Here is a 22,506-nt window from a genome sequence, read left to right as displayed (position 1 = left end):
AATCAAAAATCTACCTAACTCAGTCTTAAACATATTCAATGATAGTGTCCTCACTGTGCTCTAGCAAAGAGAATTCCACAGCTTAACAAACTTGGAAAGAAAGAAATTCTCAAAGTAGTGTGAAAGTTCATAATACACTTACTATTTATCCCTTAATAAGATGAAAGATACTGGATTGTCCAACTCATTTTATCAGCATTTCTAATAATGTAATTTAAATGAGTCATTCATCATGACAAATGAAAACTAAAATTAGAGACACAGTTTCCACCTAAAGAATTATAGTTAAAATCTACGGCTTGCAAAAAAGAACAACCGATGAAACACACAGCTAGTTGAATTTTAGATTAGTAGCTTCCGTTGCTTGTCAGTCTAACATTTCAGTTAGACTTAGCATGTTTTAATTTTCACATGCTGAAGGCTATGAAACATTTTCTAAATTATACTCATGGTTCGAGTGTAGTGTTTCACATGGAATTAACTCATGGGCGTTTGGCAGCAGTTTATGATGAAAAAACATATTCATATGGGTTTTTTTATACCTTGCTACTGAAGTACTATCTTACCATAGATACACTTGCGTTGTAAAACAAATTTAGTTACTACTCATCTACACAGATTATTAGTATAGTTAACCATCCTTGAACCTAATCAGCATTGCCAGCGGAACTGCTTTGTGCTGTGAGACTGCTAAATGAAGGGAAGATTAACCACTCTTGGAAACTGAATTTCACAACACAAAATTATAAAGGCTAAAAAATACAGGCCAGCACAGCAAGCTGAAATAGCAAGATAAGATAACATTGCTATCAGTTTTGATTCCATTCCAGATTTTTAACATTGAAACTTCTTTTTGATTCTCTAAAGATGACTTGAAGAAAAATAAGATCACAACATGCCACAATACTTCTGCACATCTACACTGCAGTTTCATCAGTTTTAAAAAAAAATTTCTTTCAATCCAGTGATAAGAATCTTTATTCCATTTCGACACCACAGTGAATTGTAGAAATAGCAACCTGGCATTTGAATGAAATTGTGTACTGACATCCTGATATCACAGGACTGTTTTTGGAAATTATTATGCAAGACAATGATCAGACCCTGGAACACTGCTTAAGACTACAAGATATAGAGAGGATAAAGAAATTTCAGTTTTAAAAGTTAAGTCCACGAAAATACTTTCATTTGATTACTTAAAAGATATATTTCAGGATGCCTAAACTATTTGCAAATATTCTTATCAGTGTTGAAATGGTATCACCCAATATCATCTCGTCTTGTGGCTTATTAGTGATCAAAACTCATGGTTTACAATATACCTGAGATGTCCAACAGCTTTAGTCCGTACCAAAGAGAGAATAATATAGTCATTCTGTTGCCCTTGGAATCTGTCCACTGTGGTGACCTAGAAGAAATAGAAAGTCTAAATTTTTGAACAGAAAACTAAGGAGAAGGTAGCAAGATTGAGGGAAATCAATTCCCCGGTCATGAAAATGTTGTATAGGAGGTATGTGAAATAAATTTCAATAAAAACTGATGACAGAAATAAGTAATACATGTTGAAATATACTTTGGAGCTTGGCAGCTCCAGACCTCATTAGTCAGACTATGACAAACCAAAATCAACTTGATTCATCTAAACAAGCAGCTTTAATGGGATGATTGGTCTTTGTTCATTCCATGTATTCAGACTGCATAAATTGCAAAACTGCACAGTCTTCAATCACAAAATAATGTGACCACAAATTTGTCTATATTAATTTGAAGACGACAGGTTAGCTTTATGAGATACTTAAAGAAACATCGCCATTCCTTTGCACAGCTCTCACCTTAGTTCTTCTAATACCAACAGGTGGAGAGGTGGTTGACACAACCAACTGCACTCCAATGTACCCACCCCAAACCTCAACACAGTGAAGGGAAATGGCTCATTTCCACTTGGTACTTCTCTGCACAATATGGCTGAAATTGAGACATAAGGACCAGCGAGCAACTGATTTATATAAAGGCTTTACACTCTGCACCATACTTTTAGGTCATTTTCTTTTCTCATAAAAACAACTTGCAAAATGTCAATATCCTGGAATAAATCAGGTCAATTGTGTAACAAGATTTGAAAAGAAATCCTACCTTGCTTGGTCGTCCTATAAGAGGATTACCACCACAACGTTGATTGATAACATCACGAATCAAATGCTTCTGACCATTGTATGTTGTTAAGATGCTGATTCTTTCTGCAGGGTACCCTAGCAAACGCATGTACATAAAAAGGGCCACTGCGTATTCAGCCTCTGCCAGATTCTGTCAAACGTTTGAGTGATAATTTTATTTTCAGAAAAGCAATCAATACAAAGTAAAAGCTATCACAGGGTGAAATATTTTTCAAATTTTCTTAGAAGAATGCCAAAAGGGCTTTAGTGCAAAACATCTCAATAACCAATCTTCTTTGTAGGTTTATAGATATTTGAAACAATAAAAATATTAAGACGATTATTTACCTGGTAAAAATATGGATTGGGTTCAGATTCTCCAATTCCATTGAAATCCTCCACATTAATAAGTTGGAAATCATATGCTAAACCGGCATTAGCAGTACAAAATTCAGGTAAGATCTGGACGTGGGGGAGGTTGCCGAGTTTCTTGTAACGCCAGTTGTAGAGATTGCACAAACTTAATGGAAAGAAGAGTGAATGTTGGAATTACAATGCAGATTACTTAAAACAGTAGATATGTAGGTAGTGAACAACTCCAATAGCAGGTATGTTTAAATGGATAAACCTCTTTCCAGTACTGCTTCCTCTTTTTCCAATCACTATCAAAAGCCTTGGCCTGGTAAGAACTCATTTTTGTTTCCAAATCAGAAGTTCGGGTTCAACCCCACTACAAAGACTTGAGCATTGAGGCTGATGCTCCAATGTAATACTGAAGGAGTACCACAGTTCCAGAGGTGTGTTTTGTAAAAATGACACATGAAGTTAAATCCCACCTCTGCCCTCAAATCAATATAAGACATTTCATGGCAGGCTTCAAGGAACAGAGAGGAAGCTCTCATGTTCCAGCCAAAACCAATTTAGAAAGAGATTGAAAGAGAGAAGGAGAGTGGCGTGGCCTGATCATATCCCAGAGTGTTGAAGTTATGAAATGTGCTATATAAGCATGAATCTTTTCTTTCTTTAAGTTCTTTTGTTTTACCTAGCTCTTGCTCTCCCCTGGGCATCAAGGTCCACTGTTGGAACTCCCAAACGAACAAATCGTGTAAATAGAGACTGCTCCATGTTGGAATATTTTTGGAAGGCCATGTTCTTAATGACAGGGGGAAGCTGGTGATGATCCCCGATCATTATCCAACGCTTCAGTCGACTGAAACCATCTTCAGGATTCTATGGAGAATGGAAAGCATTTAAAAAAACTTCCTGGAGTCAAAGATACTGCTAACAACTGGAAGCAATTTTTACAATTTCAGTCACTATTTCAAGACAAGGTGCCAAAAGTTTATTCCATATTTTATTAGTTAAGTTAATTAAATCAGTAAAATATTAAGCAGTGAATGCCTCATTTGAAATAAGTTCAATCTCATCTAAGAAATTCATTGCTACATTTGGATGATTGTCACCCATGAATTTAGAGTCAAGTTCACCTAAATAGGACATACCTGTAACTTCAATTTCAGGGCCACAGGTATGAGGTACATAATTAATTTTGCTCTGGCTTGTGGAAAAAAGTGACCGAAAGAACAACAGACCATATTAATTAGCATAGCATATCATTACTAGCAGTCAAGACTCTAATGTGGCTATAATCTATTTATGATAGAAAGCTTACTTGTAGGAGGAGGGGAATAAAGGTTTCAATCTCAAGAATCTGTGCAGCTTCCTCCATTAGAATGTTGTCATACTGTCAAAATAATAATAATAAAATGTTTTCTTTTCACATTCTCAAATATCAAATAGAAACTTTTCTCCTCCCCACCAAAAACAAACAATTAACCAGAGTGCATAGTCATGCTTCAGTGAATCCAAAAATTAAGTGAACAATCAGCAGAGGAAACGGAATATTGCTTTAATCACATAGAAAATATAATCAAAAACAGGGTAAAACCTTCCTCTAATCTGTACCAGTGGTGCCATCCTTAAAATGGTATTGACTTTTATTTTAAATTGGATTGTAAATGCCACTTCTGACAAAATATTTTTTCACAATGTAGAAAACAAACTTCATATTTCCAAGAAAGCACATTGCTGAGTTTGAGATCTATCTGAAAAAAACAACTCCCCCTACTGCTGGCAGGATATTCTTCTCCTTTCTGTGGATAATGTCACCAGACCTGGGTTGGAAATAGCAATCCTTTCCTTTTTGATTTAAAGAGAAATTTTCACAAGTTTGTCACGATACTCAGCAATAAAAAAGAAAACAGAAGATTGTAGAAGCACACACAGTTTTACTGAGTGAGCAGCTAAGGGAAAATGCAGAGAAATGACAATCCTTATTCTCTTAGAAAAGACTAGTGAAAGGAATGTTACGCTTCTTAAGAGCGAAAAAGTTGTGAGGTGTGTGTATCTGTGTCTATATCGAGACATAAAACATAAAAGGAGAAAAGGCAACAATGAAGAATGGAGTTCTGGGCTTTGTACTTAAAGTCAATGGAAAGCACTAAATGCTTAGTATTGGAACAAACACTCGTTATGTCAACTGCAAATGGGATGCGGAATATCATAGATACAATATACAAAACCGCATAGGTAATGGTGAGTATAGCTGGGTGTCAACAGCAGCCATGTCACATCCAGCAGTTGTTTTCAGACAGTGTAGAAGGGCAACCCATTCATACAAAAAACAGGAGGGGACCAAGGACAAATCTTTCAGAGACACAGAGGCAAAGGTATGGGAGTAGAAAGATAAGCCACTGTCAGTGATAATTTGGCTATGATTAGAGAGATAAAAATAACCCGGCACAGGTAGTCCTATTCAACTGGATGGTGAAGAGGAGACTTTGGAATTGGTAGAGTGGTCAATTGTGTCAAATGCTTCATACAGATGAGGGCCTGTCACAGATCATTAGTCTACCACAGTCATAGTCAATGGGATGTCATTTGCAATTTTTCTAAGAGCAGTTTCTGGATAATGGCAAAGTGTGGAAACCTGATTGATTGGACTGAAACATGAAATTCCAAGAAATAGATGCACAGGTTTGGAAGAGGGCAGTCAGTTCAAGATTTGTGGATAGAAAGTAAGTTGGAATGGGGCAAAAAGCTAACAAGGATGGAGGATCACTTTTGTTTTTGAGGGAGAAAGGAATTTGACAGCAGATCAGTAGAAGGATGATAGTATCTGAGGCAAGAAAATGTTAACAATATCAGTTAAAATGAGGGACAGGAAGGAGAGCTGCCTCCTCTAATCTGAAACTAAATAGTAGGTCATCCAAACCCAATATCCTTCACTACATAAGTTGCTTTCCATTTAAATAAAAACTGTATTTGCATGTCATTTTTTTAAAATTAAAAGATTTTGAATTTTAAAAAACTATCCCTTCAACGTGGTTGACTCTCACTCTGAAATGGCACTCAATTATATCAATTACTACGAACTCTCAACAAAGAAATGAAATCAGTTGGACCATCTGGTATCGACCTGGACGCCAGAAAAGACAATGGCAGAAACAGCCCTGCTAACTTTGCACAGTCCTCCTTACCAATACCTGGGAGCTAGTGCCAAGATTGGGAGAGCTGTCTCACAGCTAGTCAAGCAACAGCCTAAACAGACACACTCATAGAATCATACCTCACAGACAATGTCCCAGATATCTCCACCTCTATCCCTGGATACGTCCTGTGCCATTTGTTGGTAGCACAGAAGTATACAGTTGGGAGGGAGGTGCCCTCGGATTGACTCCAGACTCTATGAAGTCTCATGGCTTCAGGTTAAACATGGACAGGGAAACCATCTCCTACTGATTACCACATACCATACTGCTCAGCTGATGAATCAGAACTCCATATTGAACAACACTTGGATGAGGCACAGAGGATGACAAAGGGACAAAACATACTCTGGGTGGGGGATTTCAATTGCCACCATCCGGAGTGGCTCAACATCAGCACTACTGATCAAACTGGTTGGGTCCTAAAGGCCATTGCTGCTGGACTGGATCTGTGGCAGGTGGTCAGGTAACCAACTGGACAGCAAAGCATAAAAACCAAAAGAACTGCAGACGCTTTAAATCAGAAACAAACACAGAAATTGCTGGAAAATGCAGCAGGTCTAGGAGCATGTGTGGAGGGAAATCAGAGTTCATGTTTTGGGTCGAGTAACCATTCCTCAGAACAGAAAAATATACACGGTCTCATCGTTACCCGCTGCAAATTCATCTGTCCATAACAATATCAGTAAGACTGACCACTGAACAGTCCTCATGGAGGCAAGGTCCACTTACACCTCCAGAATACCTTCCTTCATATTCTGTGGCACCATCACTGTGCTAAATGAGACAGACTTCGAACAGATCTAGCAACTCAAGACTTGGCATCCATGAGGCACTGTGGGCTAACAGCAGCAGAATTGTACTCCAACACAACGCCATGGACCGTCATGTCCTTCTCTCAACCATTACCAGCAAGCCAAGGGGTCAACCCTGATTCAAAGGAGAGTGGAGGAGGGCATGCTAGGAACAGCACCAGACGTTCCGAAAAATAAAAGGAACACCTGGTGAAGCTACCAAACAGGACTCTGTACATGTCAAACTGCAGAAGCATCAAGTGGGAGACACAGCTAAACGCTCATGCAACCAACAGATTAGATCTAAGATATACAGTCCTGCCATATCCAGTCATTAAAAGTGGTGGACAATTAAACAATTCACAGAAGGCAGAGGCTCCACAAATAACCCCATCTTCAATGATGGAAGAGCCAACACCTAAGTGCAAAAGATAAGGCTGAAGCATTTGCAATATTCTTTGGCAAGAAGTGTCGAGTGGATAATCAATCTTCACCTCCTACAGTGGTCCCTGCATCAGTTACCAGTCTTCAGCCAATTCAATTCACTTCACATTAGATATACAAACAGTTGGAGGCACTACACACTGAGAAGGCTTTGGATCTTGACAATATTCCAGCAACAGTACTGAAGACTCTTGTTCCAGAACTTGCCACTACCCTAGCCAAGCTCTTCCAGCTTCTATTACTGGCAACTATCTGACAATGTGGAAAATTGCCCAGATATGTCCTATACATAAAAACCAAACTAAATCCAACCTGGCCAATTACCTGGATCTCTTACAACACTCATGCTTGAAACATCCATTACAAAGCAGCCTGCTTGATTGGCACATCCATAAGTGTCCACTCCCTCCACCACCAATGCTAAGGAGCAGCACTGTGTACTACCTATAAGATGCACTGCAGAAATTCACCAAAGATCAGCACCTTCCAAATTTAAGACCACTCCCATCTAGAAGAACAAGGGCAGCAGACACATGGAAACACCACCACCTGCGAGTTCCCATCCAAACCACTCACCATCCTGACTTTGAAATCTATTGCCTTTCCTTCACTGTTGCTGGATCAAAATTCTGCAATTCCCTATCTAAGGACATTGTGGGTTAACCTACAGCATGCGGACTGCAGTGATTCATGGCGGCAGCTCAGCACTACCTTCTCAAGGGTTACCAGGGACAGGTAATAAATACTGGCCAACAAGCGATGTTAATGTTCCAAAAACTAAAACCCCAAACTAAACTACAGGTGTCTCTCTATATACCGGGTCAAGTGTTTGTTTTCACTTTTGTTCTTTTAAGAACACAAATTACTTTGTTCAAAGAAAGGATTAGGCTGGAACAATACAATTTTCAATGCATCATGAGATAAGTTGTTCTAAAATACTTGAATCTCTTCCAACAATTATTTTGTTACAGGATTGAATTTCTTTTTACCTTGAACCCAAGCTCTACTAGGTCATGTCGTTTTAAAGCAGCATGAGTACATGTCATGGCAATGATCTTTGCTTCTTTCACTAGTAAATATTTTGATCTGTCCAGCCCACTGCGCAGCAGTTCAAAAGCTCGAAACTCCTGCAAAGGTTATCAAGAAAGTTAAAAAAATCCACAAATGTTTCCATTTGCTTCTGGTTTTGGACATTCCCGTGACAAGACATTAAAAATAATTAGACTTTGAAGTTCATTCAGATAATAATGACTGCAGTTGATTGTCATCAATACTCTACTTTCTGACAGCACCTTTTTGACACAGGCACCAAGTACACAGAAAATTAGCCATAACTAAATGTTACAAAAGAAGTCATTCTAAAAAATGAGAGGGATTCAAAATTTAAGGTAGGTAGATTATGACCACTTACGCATAATTTAAAATCCCCTGAAAAGTATAAGACTTTCTTACTTAGGACTTTGGAAAACTTGACACTTGACTGCTTCTTCAGTTAAAATATTCCAATACAATATTTGCGCACTTCTGGTGACATGTTTAACATGTTTCATCCAAATAAGAGACCAAAACTGATGATGTAGTCATTTACTTCAATTGTTATTTGCCAGATTTTGCTGTGTGCATATTCGTCACACTATTTCAAAAGTAAGCCATTGGCGCTCAAGTGCATGGGAAATTCTAATGTAATGTAAAACCCCCAAAATGCATATTATTTATTTTAAATGCCTTTCTCTTCATTCTTATAACGCTTTCTTTGCTGTATTCCTTTTATTCTAAACAGAAATGTACTTAATGCACATTACATTTAATATCGTCTTTCCATTTGTCTGCTCTTAATCCATCACTTTGTAACCAGTTAACTTAGGGCTTCATTTCCAGTCACTACAATAAAAATGTGCAAATTCCAAAGTTCAACCACCTTTACATTCTCTCTTTCTTCAAGATAAACCCGATTAGGATTTGAACACAAGTATTTTATTGAAACTCAGTTCTGGTTTGCCACTCAGAGTCAGATCTAAGACAAGCACATTTTTGTGTAAACCCTCAACACATTGATTATGGAAACAGTGATGGATACAGTCAAGGTATCGCTTCTTGTTTTCACGAGAAACCAATATCTGTTTTACACTATCTTATTTCATGATAACGTTCTCCAAAAGTACAACACTTTTTTTAAAGCTGCCTATAAATATCATCTATGATTAATTATTCCTCCTATCTGATGGTCAATGATACATTTAACAAATGGTATCAAATTTCTTATTTCTTAACATGTGAAAGATTAATTATCACAGTCAACAAAGCCTCTTTGGCTATATTTGTTTTTAAATTCGTAAACATTCTTCCTTATTTTATCTTTCCCAATCCATCCAAAAATATTCATTGTCAGATTGTTGTTGCTCAAATTCACTTCTGGTAAAAGCCATTTTCGATAAATCTAAAGTATATCCTGAATGATTGTTTCAAAATAAATAACCAATAAATTTGTCAACAAAAAGATGCTCCAACTTCATAATTGTTAATGGTGTCTTTTTAACCGGTTTAGGGTCTACAATGGTATATAATTAACGATTTCAAGGAATGTAGCAAGCTCAGTATGCTAACCACGAACTAACAATAGGAGCATGGTTATCACTGAATTAAGGAAAATCCAAAGGGATTTAACAAATACATTAAGGGCAACTAGGGAGAGAATAGGGCCCCTCAAAGACCAGCAAGGCGGCCTTTGTGTGGAGCCGCAGAAAATGGGGGAGATACTAAACGAGTATTTTGCATCAGTATTTACTGTGGAAAAGGATATGGAAGATATAAACTGTAGGGAAATAGATGGTGACATCTCGTAAAATGTCCATATTACAGAGGAGGAAGTGCTGGATGTCTTGAAATGCATTAAGGTGGGTAAATCCCCAGGACCTGATCAGGTGTACCCTAGAACTCTGTGGGGAGCTACAGAAGTGATTGTGGGCCTCTTGCTGAGACACTTGTATCATCGATAGTCACTGGTGAGGTGCCGGAAAACTGGAGGTTGGCTAATGTGGTGCCACTGCTTAAGAAGAGTGGGAAGGACAAGCCAGGGAACTATAGACCAGTGAGCCTGACGTCGGTGGTGGGCAAATTGTTGGAGGGAATCCGGACGGACAGGATATCCATGTATTTGGAAAGGCAAGGACTGATTAGGGATAGTCAACATGGCTTTGTGCATGGTAAATTATGTCTCACAAACTTGATTGAGTTTTTTGAAGTAACAAAGAGGATTGATGAGGGCAGAGCAGTAGATGTGATCTATATGGACTTCAGTAAGGCGTACAACATGGTTCCCCATGAGAGACTGGTTAGCAAGGTTAGATCTCGTGGAATACAGGGAAAACTAGCCATTTGGATACAGAACCGGCTGAAAGGTAGAAGACAGAGGGTGGTGGTGGAGGGTTGTTTTTCAGACTGGAGGTCTGTGACCAGTGCAGTGCTGCCACAAGGATTGGTGCTGGGTCCTCTACTTTTTCTCATTTACATAAATGACTTGGATGTGAGCATACGAGGTATAGTTAGTAAGTTTACAGATGACAAGAAAATTGGAGGTGTAGTGGGCAGCGAAGAGGGTTACCTCAGATTACAACAGGATTTTGACCAGATGGGCCAATGAGCTGAGAAGTGGCAGATGGAGTTTAATTCAGATAAATGCGAGGTACTGCACTTTGGGAAAGCAAATCTTAGTAGGATTTATACACTTAATGGTAAGGTCCTAGGGAGTGTTGCTGAACAAAGAGACCTTGGAGTGCAGGTTCACAGCTCCTCGAAAGTAGAGTCACAGGTAGATAGGATAGTGGAGAAGGCATTTGTTATGCTTTCCTTTATTGGTCAGAATATTCACTTCAGGAGTTAGGAGGTCATGTTAGCTGTACAGGACATTGGTTAGGCCACTGCTGGAATATTGCATGCAATTCTGGTCTCCTTCCTATTGGAAATATGTTGCGAAACTTGAAAGGGTTCAGAAAAGATTTACAAAGATGTTGCCAGGGTTGGAGGATTTGAGCTATAGGGAGGGGTTGAACATGCTGGGGCTGTTTTCCCTGGAGCAACGGAGGCTGAGGGGTGACCTTATAGAGGTTTATAAAATTATAAGGGGCATGGATAGGGGAAATAGGCAAAGTCTTTTCCCTGGGGTCAGGGAGTCCAAAACTAGAGGGCATAGGTTTAGAGTGAGAGGGGAAAGATATAAAAGAGACCTCAGGGCAACTTTTCCTCAGAGTGTGGTACGTGTATGGAATGAGCTGCCAGAGGAAGTGGTGGAGGCTAGTACAATTTCAACATTTAAGAGGCATTCGGATGGGTATATGAATTGGAAGGGTTCAGAGGGACTTGGACCAGTGCTGGCAGGTGGGACATCTGGTGGGTCTGTTTCCGTGCTGTACATCTCTATGACTCTATTTCATGGACTATAACCATGACTTTACCTACAAACTATGGACAACAAACCCTGTAAGTACAACTAAAACTCAGACGCTAGATGTAAAGATCAGATCTTTTTTAATGGGCGAGGTGAGGTGAATCAATTTTCAGTATCTCCTATTATGTTGTTTAAGTAATGCCAGAGTTAAGATTACAGGCAGTAAACAAAAACATATTTCTAATTTTTTTTTATAAATCACACAATAAATCCTGACAAAGGTACTTATCAGCTTGAAATCAGCACAAGACTTCTGGCTATTCATACAAGTGTAGCCTACCTCCAGCTGTGTAAATATTTTTTTGATGTGTCTGAAACAACCTTCAGCTATTTCCATATCTTCTTCATATGACTGACTTTTAAAAATAGGCTGGGGTGCATTTGCGAAGTATTTATGGAATGGAAAATGCTCAGACACTGTTGTAACATCACCAGACTTTCCACTTTTGGTCTTTACTTTACTGAGATACTCTTCCCAGCGTGACATCACCTGAACAAAAGAAAGAAAACAAATGTACTGATGTCCTTCTGTGTAGTCAGACCACAATAAACCTGAGAATTAGGCCATACGTGATACCATACAGGGTCAAATATCAGAAATAATATTCTTATTTTGCATATTTATGCTGGGCAGTGTGTCACTATGAGGCTGGTATTAATACTTATCACAAGTTTAACTAATGAATTTAAAATGGGAGCAAAAGGGGTAAACATGGAGATGGGTGGGGTGGGGACAGGCAGAGGGAATAGATGGGATAGGTATAATTTCAAAGTTGCTTTAATACACTTCCTGCTAGAACAACATCTGCAGATGAAAATGACAGAGCTTTCAGGATCATTAGAAGATAGTGCCTAGATGTTTTCCTAAATTACACACCCTCCTGTCTCTTCATTACTGATTGGTCAAAAATAAGCAACGATCTAACAGCAAATCATTGAAACACATCATAAAGACGATAGTGATTTAAAGAGAAAGTCCATCACCACCTTCTAAATGAAGCACACTAAGCAATGGGCAACAAATGCAGTTTCTACAGATTTTCCTATATCTAGAGAAAAAAATTATTAAAGGTCAGCACAATACTGGCCCTTATTTCTAGAAGGTTGGAATATGGGGTGGGGGAGGTGAAGTCTTTCTGCAACTATACAAGGTACTGGAAAGACTACATCTGGAGTACTGCAAGCAGTTTAGTATGGAGGGATGGTCTTATGATCAAAGGTTAACAAGTTGGAGCTCTACTCACTTAGAAGAAGGAGAGATGATCCAGCTGAAACATAGGATTCTTAAGGGACCTGAGAGGGTAAATGCTGAGAGGATGTTTCCCTTCATTAGTGTGTTTCGGACAAGAAGGCATAGTGTCAGAATAAAGAGACACAAATTTAAGACTAAGATAAGGAGGAATTTCCTCTCTCAGAGGGTTTAGCGTCTTTGCAACTCCTTACCACAGAGAGCTATGGGGCAGAGTTCTTGTGTATACTTAAGGATGAGATAGATTGATTCTGAATCAGCAGAGGAATCAAGGGTTACAGAAAAAATCTAGGAAACCAGATGTCAGGAATGACAAATGGTGGAGCAGGCTTGAGGGGCTGTACTCCTGTTCATATTTGTTATGACTTTAAAGATGTCACCTATCATTGCCACATGTCACAGGTTTATCTTGGTACATGTAGCTGTAACTAGCTAAGATTTAATTTTCCACAGTGCAAACATCTCACCTGATACAGGTAAAAATGCCCGGCTGTTTCACAAGTATATGACACGTCCCCAGGGACTCCGAGACTCTCCTGCAATCGTCCCACTTCACGCAATAATTCAAGTCGTCGAGCCAACACGTAATTTACCCGACCATATCTATAAAGCAAATTTCAAACAAATTAGGTTATAGCACTTAAATGTTAATTGGTTCACATGCAAATTAAAACACTACCTACTTATATTTCCAATATCACACATGCATGCAGAAATACTTGTATCATATTACAATCCATGATTAGACTCTGAAATTTGCCACATCTTAAGCAATACATAGAAGGTATTTAATTATAATTAATTGGAGAATGTAAAATAAAGAATTCTAAACTGATTCTTAAAGTCAGAAATTAATTCATTCATTTGCAAAAAGATCACAGCCATTATGCAAAAGTAATAGTTTCCTACATAACCAAATACAACATATTCTTATTAATCCATAACTTGGCTCTGTATGTTTCACTTGACTGTTTAAATCTCATCCTATAATTTCAACATATAACCTGGATTGACCATCAAGCATATGACTAAGGGAACACTACATTATTGCAGGCACCATCCTTCAGATGAGAAACTAAATAGGCAGCCTTAGCTGCCTGCTACAGTTATACAGACAACCACTGAGGACCCAAAGCAAAAGAAGTGTTCTCTAGGTGTCTGAGCCAGCATTCCTCCCTCAATTATAAGTACCAGAAATAGATTGGTTAGTGTCTTATATATATTGTATTCCATTTGGATTCCCATATGTTCATGTGCTAAGGCATAGTGTGATATGTTAACTCGTCAAAATTAAATGTCATATTTGCGTGCAACATCTACAGATGCTGGATGCAATGTTTTGAATATATTTAAATTTCTGATGCTTTCAGCATTACTATCCAACATGCCATACCCATTTTCATTATCTTACTAGTTGTATTCTAGAGTGAAAAGCCGATCTTGAGGGGAGATTGAGAAAATTGTATTCTCTGTAGTTCATCTCTAGAGGTGATCTTGTTGAAACACAAAATCCTGAGTCTGACTGGATAAATGCCAGAAGGCTGCCTCATCTGATTAGACAGCCTGATTTGAGGAAATCATTGTCTGATGAGGGGTTAGCAACTTAGGATATGAATGAGAAACTTGTTCACTTAAGATGTTGTGAACCTTTGGAATTAGCCATCCCCATAGAGCTTTAGATGCTCAGTCGTTATGTGCACTCAAGACTGATTGATAGATTTTGAACACTTTGTAAAATTGAGGAGTGTAAGGATAGTTGGGTAAATGGAGTTGACGTAAAAGTTGAGTCATGAATTTAGGAAATAGCAAACTAGATTTAAGAAACCTGAATGTCTACCTTGCTCTTATTTCTTTTGTTATTATCAATGACTGCAGAATTAATGGGAGGAGATGGTGGTGCAGTGGTAATTGGACTGGACTAGTAATTCTGAGGAACAGGCTAATGCTCTGGAGGACTCGGAATCAAATTCCACCATGGCAGCTGGAGGATTTTAAATTTAATTAATAAAAATCAGGAATTTAAACCTAGTTTTAGTAATATTAAGCACTAAACTATTGATTGTTACAAAAATGCATCCTTAGCTGGTCTGCCTTACACAAGACTCCATATCGAAAGCCCATGTCTCAGAGTACAACGGGATGTTGATCAGATGGGCCAACGGGCTGAGGAGTGGCAGATGGAGTTTACTTCAGATAAATGAGAGATGCTGCATTTTGGAAAAGCAAATCAGGGTTGGATTGAAACACTGCTCCAGAGATATGGAATGACATATTTGAACAGGTTGATTAGAAAGTATCTATAATGTTCTAGTTCTTTTCCTCTATTCTATTATTACATATTCCTTCCAGTTGCTTACCTGCTAAAATCCTTTTCAGTCTCCAACTCTTCCTCTCCGTGACCCAGACGTAGAAGGTGACGCTCATCAATGTCCAGAGACATGATCTTCTCAAACAGCTGATTCAATGCCTGGAGATTGGCAGTAACAGATGACTCAGTGTTTAGAAATGAGAACAATATTTGAAAATAATTAACTTACCGCAATGTGTAAAATGTTTTGGTAGCACTTCCATGTTCCATATAATGTTAATCTGGTTTAGCTACAATCCTGTCAACTTTGAATTGAACACTTTTAGACACCAGTCTGGAGAAAACGGGTCAAGTGTCATATGTCAATTTAATATTCATCTAAACCTGGAGTTTTATAAAACTAAGTTTAGGGGTAAGTAATGTTGCAAGTGTAGAATTTATTCTTTGAAGTTAACTGGTCTTCTACATTATTTAAAATCAATAGAAAAGGTTCAAGTAACAAGGGATAGAATTTTCTTTCCAAATAAGATTTCTTCCTCCTCAATTTTAAAATTTTTTGTTTCATCTCTATTATGTTGAGAATTAATAAAATCTCCTTTAAGCCACTCCCACTGTACATTTTTGCTTTATCAGAGTTCTTTATGCAGGCTTTTGTTTCTGCTTTTTTAATCGACAATTTACCCTTCTTAATTTTACATTGCACTGATTCTCAAATTGTGAAGTTTTCTCAGGTTACAGTATGGTTCAGATAACTTCAATGAGCTACTGCTAAATATACTGAGAGATACAACTTCACTGCTATTCAGCCTATACTCGGATTATATATCTGACTTTAATTTAGTGCTGAATCACTTTGATGCAATTAACTCCACTTACAATATTTCCTTGCACATGTTTAAACTTTATCTAATATTCTTCTTTCTAGCAAAATTTTCTTTAAACTCTTGTTCATTGCAAAATCTTTCATGAATCACAGGAAGTGCAAGTATCACGCGGAAATGTTTGTAAGAATGCGACAAACAATAGCATAGTCGTAGATATTTTAAAATCAACCTTTCAGGCATGTTACAACATGTCTAGGAAAGGTGGGACTTGAACCTTCTGGCCCAGAGACAGTAACATACAACTGCTTCACCACAGCCCTTTAGCATATTGTTATATATTTGGCAAAAACATGATAGGGCACTATCACCCAATGTCCTTGACTGTGCAGTAATCTGGTCTTAGTTCCCTGCTTCGATTCTCATGCTTCATTAAGCCAAGTTCACTTTGCTAAGGACTTAAAAATTATTCACAGCATCTCTACAATCTCGTCTATTTTTGTAGCTGATGTGCTTGGCAAAGTTTAACGGTTACTCAAATACCGATGAGATTAAAGTATAATTGCAGGAATCCAACTGTCTAGCAATTTAGAAAATCAGTTCTTATCATAGAATTATACACATGGCTTTGCTTTTCAATTCCAACTTACTTCAGCATTCAATAAATGAATTTCAGGGATTGCAACAACATTTAAACAAAACATAATTCTGTTTAAATGAACCATACAATATATTTCATCAGCTGCTGAATAAATTCAAAGAGCTTATTTGGTCTGTTGTAGAAAGGATACAAATTGCAGCAACTGTTGCAAAAAAAAACACATGCACCTTAGGCACAGGTTTCTTGTGCAATCATCTGCTAATATGCATCTACAGATTGCATCTTCCCAGAATTAAAGCTCATTTTACATAGCCAGTGGTGACTAATCATGTTCATATAGCATTACAATTACAAATTTACACTTGTTTGCACATTTAAAAATTACACACAAATATTGAGAAATCAAACACTGTTTCCCCTCAAATGATCTGAACAAGCTTGATTTGTATTCTGTATACTAATTTAATTCTGCAATGCTACAATCTGTAAAGACTTATGATCTTTCCATTCTCAAACAGCTTATGAATTAACTTGCTTACTAGGGCTAAACTATTCTTCTACGCTTGGAACACCTGAAAGTATTGATTTAAATTGGAGAATTCAGAAGGGTCTGCTCGAATAAGTAAATAATTAGACAGTTAAAGTTAGTCGAACTCCAGAACAACAAATAAGCTGACTCCCACCCTCAACTGAACATTCATATCCCCAAATTAGATTGCACCCTTATATGACAGCATCCTTCTTTCCACCCAAGATCACCTCACCCCACAACCACCTTTAAAACCCTATTCTTCCCCTCAGTCCAACATTCCATGCAGCCACAAGACCTGATGATGCATTCCCTTCCAACTCGTTATTGCACATGATATCCCTTCTAATTTTCTTACTGGCTGCCTAAGCCTTCAAGGCCAGTGCACGCCAGCAACTTCCAGAACAAGAAGTCAATGCCTATGTGTGGAAAATTGCAGCAGCAGTGCGCACATGCAGCTAAGTGTTGCCTTTGCCCACCCCAACCTACCCTAAACACTCCTATACCACCTTGCAACCTACTCAACCGATACCCAACCCTCATTGTGCATAAGGAGATTAAGTGGCTGCCTGTGAAATAAACATTTAAATCGCAGAATAGGAAACAAATGTTGTGATAAAGGGGGCATAGTTTGATTTCCCCCAACTACTTGCACAAGAAGGACCTGTCAGACTTAAAAGTTGAATTAGTCCTGATTAGAATCGCCTGTCAAAAATACATGCTTAATGTAAACATTTAGGAGCTGCGTGTCAGACTGAGATTGCCACTACTCAGAAATCCGGAGGCTTTATTTCTGACTTTACTGTAAATTACTCTGGAAAAATGATTGCCTGACTTAGTACTTGTTCTGAAATATGACTACCCACATAAATTTATTCAAATCAGCAACTGTACATCTGCATTTTTAAATGCCTGATTGTCAATAATGCAGCTGCTATATTTGAGTTTACCCCATTGAAGTATGGCTGCAATATAAAATGAGTCTCTGATCAATTAACATTCAAGCCGCAAGTATATTTCCCAAAAAGAGTCTGGACCAATTAGCTACCGTAAGAGAAAATGCCAGCTATACCAAATCAGGAGTTTTTTAAAAAGTGCAATGAAGAGTTTAAAAGTATAAGATACAAGTTACATTAACAGTGGAAATGAGATGCTTATCTTCGGATTTTAAACACAAGCATTATCAAAAGGAACTTTAGAGACAAGACAAAGTTTGCCATATTGACACAGAATGACTACAATGAATCTTCACTTCTATACACTTTAGAAAGAAACATGTTGTTACATAACAGAGACAGTAGTTATTAATCAGCATATTTGGGAAAGCAAAACTATAACAAGTGTAACAAAAGTGTGCTAGCCATTGCTTGGGTACTAATTACAACTAACTGTTCTGAACATGAGCAAGCAAGGTCAGAATATTTGAAACAAAAGTATTTTATAGCATTGGATATTGATGAAAATCTTCACTTCTAACATTCAAACAAACTTAAGGACATTTAAAAAATATTAAACACACCAAACTGCAATGTGTGCTGTCGCATACTGTGTGAAACCTATTTTTGGATCAATCTAAATTGATGACAGCCTCTTTGCATTGTTGGCCACAAAGGTCACTCATAAATAAAGGCTTCACCAGTGTTCTCTAGAAAATGCCTGTTGCATAAAAATGGCTCAACATTTATAAGCTGACATCTTCATTTCAAAAATAAGGACTATTTACTTTTTTGTTAAAAAATAAACATCACACTCAAAGATGAAGGGTGGTCTTTTGAGAGTAAGGTCAGGCATGTTGGATAGGGACAACAGAACACTCTTTACTTAGCCTGATTGTGTTATTCCTGATTAAGGGACTATGAATATTAGCATTTGATGGTCAAAATGGAAAAAGTGATCATATGGTTTCCCCATGAGGACACTGATTCAAATAGTCACTGTACCTGTTCCAATCAAAAAATTAAAATAGCTATTTTAAATGAAATCAACATTGGTCCAGCAAGTTAAATCCAAGGCAAATCACAAATTTACTACTGGAGGGATTATTCATGTTTGCAGCGCATTTCACTCATGTCATGAGCATCTCCAGTTTTACTGAGACCTATGCTACACACAACAAATAGTATACTGCTCAGCCTGATGGAACAAGATCCAATGTAGTGAATCACAGGAAATACTTATTGTTGACATACCTGGTTGGAATGTGTCACAATGAGAGTCCGCTGCTCTGGAAAGTTATGATACAGGTTAGAAATTATCTGCACAGCCACATCAGTTTTCCCTGTACCTGGTGGGCCTACTACCTAGAACACAGAAATTAGTATTAAACAAAAAAATGTGAGGAAACAATCAGAGTCAATGATTTTATTTTCTGTAGATGCTGCCTGACCTGCAGAATATTTTCAGCGTCTTGTGTTTTTATTTTAAATTTCCATCATTTGGAATATGCCACTTTTATTGCACTAAACATAGTCAAGTAAACTAGTCAGAAATTGGCAAGAGAAAATAAAAGCTAAAAGTTTCTGCATGTTCTTACCATTGTTAGCCCTGGCTGCATACCAGCCCGGATTGCTTCTATCTGTGTTGGTGTGAATTGAATTGTGTTTCTGGAATTAAAACCCACATGAAAATGAGCAACATGTCAAGAGAAAAATAACATTATTTTGATTTATAAACTGATGCCCAAAATTCAAGGTTCATAACTCTCTCGAGTACCACATCTACATTTCAATGCATCTCACTTTATGATAATGTTTCATTATAAAATATGGTTTCATTTGCCTTGCAAGTTATCGTGTTGCTGCTTCTTTGCTAGTGCAACCTCAGTTATTAATAAAACCTATTTTTAAAACACAACTGTCTGAAATGTTTCCTTCCACTCTTACAGCTTGGGTTACTTAATACAGTTGAATGCTGATAAGGTAAATTCCACTTGTCCAAAGTACTGGGTGACCTTAGACAGGGATGTGATCTTGTCCTGCGAGGCTGTCAGGGTATTCACTTGGATCTTACTCACCACTCAGACACAACCTGAAGCATTCCTGTATACCAGCATAGTCTGGTAAGAGTTTAGAAAGAACCTACTAGCATGGTTGAAGACTAGTTAAAATTCACACCCGGTACTGTATTCTCTTAAAGTATTAAGGAACATGCTTATACAAAAAAAGACTAAAGATACACAAATGCTCAATTAGAAACTACACAAAACTTAACTGGAAGCAAACACCAGTATTAAAGATAGATCAAGTAGTCATTCATCTGACTGAAGGTTGTAGAACATCCTTTGACACAAAATAACTGAACTTACCCACCTAACAATAACCGCAAAATTTTGGAAAATTTTTCATAGAATGTGCATGTCCCTGGCTGAGCTAGTATTCATCGTCCATCTCTAGTTGCTTTTGAGAAGTTGATGGCGAGCTATCTTCTTGATCCATCATCAGTGAATGCATCATGGTTAGCACTGCTGCCTCATAGCGCTTGGGACCCGGATTTGATTCCAGCCTCTGGCGACTATCTGTGTGGAGTTTGCACATTCTCCCTGCCTGCGTGGGTTTCCTTCAGGTGCTCCAGTTTTCCTCCCACAGTCCAAATATGTGCAGGTTAGGTGGATTGGCCATGCTACATTGCCCACAGTGTTAGAGTCATAGAGATGTACAGTATGGTAACTGACCCTTCGGTCCAACTCATCCATGCCAACCAGATATCCCAACCCAATCTAGGCCCACCTGCCAGCAAACCCTTCGTTTTCATATACCTATCCAGGTGCCTTTTAAATGTTGCAATTGTATTAGCCTCCACCACTTCCTCTGGCAGCTTATTCCACGCACGTACCTCCCTCTGCGCGAGAAAGTTGCCTCTTAGATCTCTTTTGTATCGTTCCCCTCTCATCCTAAGGCTATGCCCTCTAGTTCTGGATATCTCCCACCCAGGGAAGAGACTTTGTCTATTTATCCTGTCCATGCCCCTCATGATTTTATAAACCTCCATAAGGTCACCCCTCAGCCTCCGAAGCTCCAGGGAAAACAGCCCTAGCCTATTCAACCTCTCCCCATAGCTCAAATTCTCCAATCCTGGCAAAATCCTCGTAAATCTTTTCTGAACCCTTTCAGGTCTCACAACATCTTTCCGTTAGGAAGGAGACCAGAATTGCACACAATATTCCAAACTGGTCTAACCAATGTCCTGTACAGCTGCAACATGACCTCCCAACTCCTGAACTCAATACTCTGCCCAATAAAAGAAAGCATACCAAATGCCTGCTTCACTATCCTATCTACTTGTGACTCTACTTTCACGGAGCTTTAAACCTGCACTCCAAGGTCTCTTTGTTCAGCAACACTCCCCAGGACCTTACCGGTAAATGCATAAGTCCTGATGAGATTTGCTTTCCCAAAGTACAGCACGTCACCTTTATCTGAATTAAATGCCATCGGCCACATCTCAGCCCACTGGCCCATCTGATTAAGATCCTGCTGTAACCTGAGGTAACCTTCTTCATTGTCTAAGATACCTCCAATTTTGGTGTCATCTGCAAACTTACTAACTATACCTCTTATGCTCACATCCAAATCATTCATATGAATGATGAAAAGTAGTGGACCCAGCACCGATCCTTGTGGCACTCCATTGGTCGCTGGCCTCCAGCCTGAAAAACAACCCTCCACCACCATCCTCTGTCTTCTACCTTTGAGCCAATTCTGTATCTAAATGGCTAGTTCTCCTGTATTCCATGAGTTCTAACCTTGCTCACCAGTCTCCCATGGTGAACCTTGTCAACACTTTACTGAAGTCCATATAGATCACGTCTACTGCTTTGCCCTCATCAATCCTCTTTGTTACTTCTTCAAAAAACTCAATTAAGCTCGTGAGACATGATTTCCCATGCACGGAGCCATGTTAGGTGTGGGTGGGTTACATTTCAGAGTATCGGAATGGACTTGCTGGGCCGAATGGCCTGTTTCCACACTGTAGGGAATGTAATCACTGCAGCTCAATTGGTGCTAGTAATAGCCCCCAATGCAGTTAGGGATGGAGTTCCAGGAATTTAACCCAGAAAGACTGAGAAAAACTGTCAAATGCTTCCAAGTCAGGATAATGAGTGGCTCTGACGTGAACCAATGTTACTGCAGCCCTTGTTCTTCTAGATGGCAGTGGCTGTGGGCTTGGAAGGTATTAAGAGGTCTTGGTGAATTTCTGCAATGCTTCTAGCAGACAGCACACACTGCTGCTACTGTACATTGCTGGTGGTAGGAGTGAATGTTTGTCAGTTGTGATGTCACTGATCTGCTTTGTCCTGGATGGTGTCAAGCTTCGAGTGTTGTTGGAGGTACACATCCAGGCAAATGGGCAGTATTCCATGACACCTTTGACTTATGTTTTGCAGGTGGTGGACAGGCTTTCGGTAGTTAGGCAGAGAGTTACTTTCAGCAAGATTCTTGGTTTCTGACATGCTTTGTAGCCATAGTATTTATTGCTGTCCCCCAAAATGTTGACAGTAGCATATTCAGTAATGGTAATGCCATTGAATGGTTAGGTTTTCTGTTGATGGAATGATCATTGCCTGGCACGTGTGGCATGAATCTTTTTTGCCATCTGTTAGCCCAAGTACAGATGCG

General features: G+C 38.6%; 1 protein-coding gene across 5 annotated transcripts in view; it reads right to left on the bottom strand.

Moving 5' to 3' along the window:
* aqr (aquarius intron-binding spliceosomal factor) overlaps positions 1-22,506 on the bottom strand; it is a 64,156-nt gene that overhangs the window by 3,326 nt on the left and 38,324 nt on the right. For all 5 annotated transcript variants that reach the window (XM_060828935.1, XM_060828937.1, XM_060828938.1 and 2 more), the window contains exons 23-33: positions 19,425-19,494; positions 19,081-19,191; positions 14,990-15,099; positions 13,100-13,235; positions 11,664-11,873; positions 7,929-8,066; positions 3,826-3,897; positions 3,196-3,383; positions 2,502-2,673; positions 2,134-2,304; positions 1,323-1,408 (exon numbers count right to left, since the gene is read on the bottom strand). In XM_060828935.1, coding sequence (XP_060684918.1) covers positions 1,323-1,408; positions 2,134-2,304; positions 2,502-2,673; positions 3,196-3,383; positions 3,826-3,897; positions 7,929-8,066; positions 11,664-11,873; positions 13,100-13,235; positions 14,990-15,099; positions 19,081-19,191; positions 19,425-19,494 — 1,464 coding nt within the window. The remainder of the gene's footprint in view (positions 1-1,322; positions 1,409-2,133; positions 2,305-2,501; positions 2,674-3,195; positions 3,384-3,825; positions 3,898-7,928; positions 8,067-11,663; positions 11,874-13,099; positions 13,236-14,989; positions 15,100-19,080; positions 19,192-19,424; positions 19,495-22,506) is intronic.

The sequence above is a fragment of the Hemiscyllium ocellatum genome, chromosome 8 (assembly GCF_020745735.1).
Source record: "Hemiscyllium ocellatum isolate sHemOce1 chromosome 8, sHemOce1.pat.X.cur, whole genome shotgun sequence".
Taxonomy (NCBI): domain Eukaryota; kingdom Metazoa; phylum Chordata; class Chondrichthyes; order Orectolobiformes; family Hemiscylliidae; genus Hemiscyllium; species Hemiscyllium ocellatum.
Note: the sequence above shows the minus strand (reverse complement) of the source record. Positions and strands in the feature narration are given on the sequence as shown.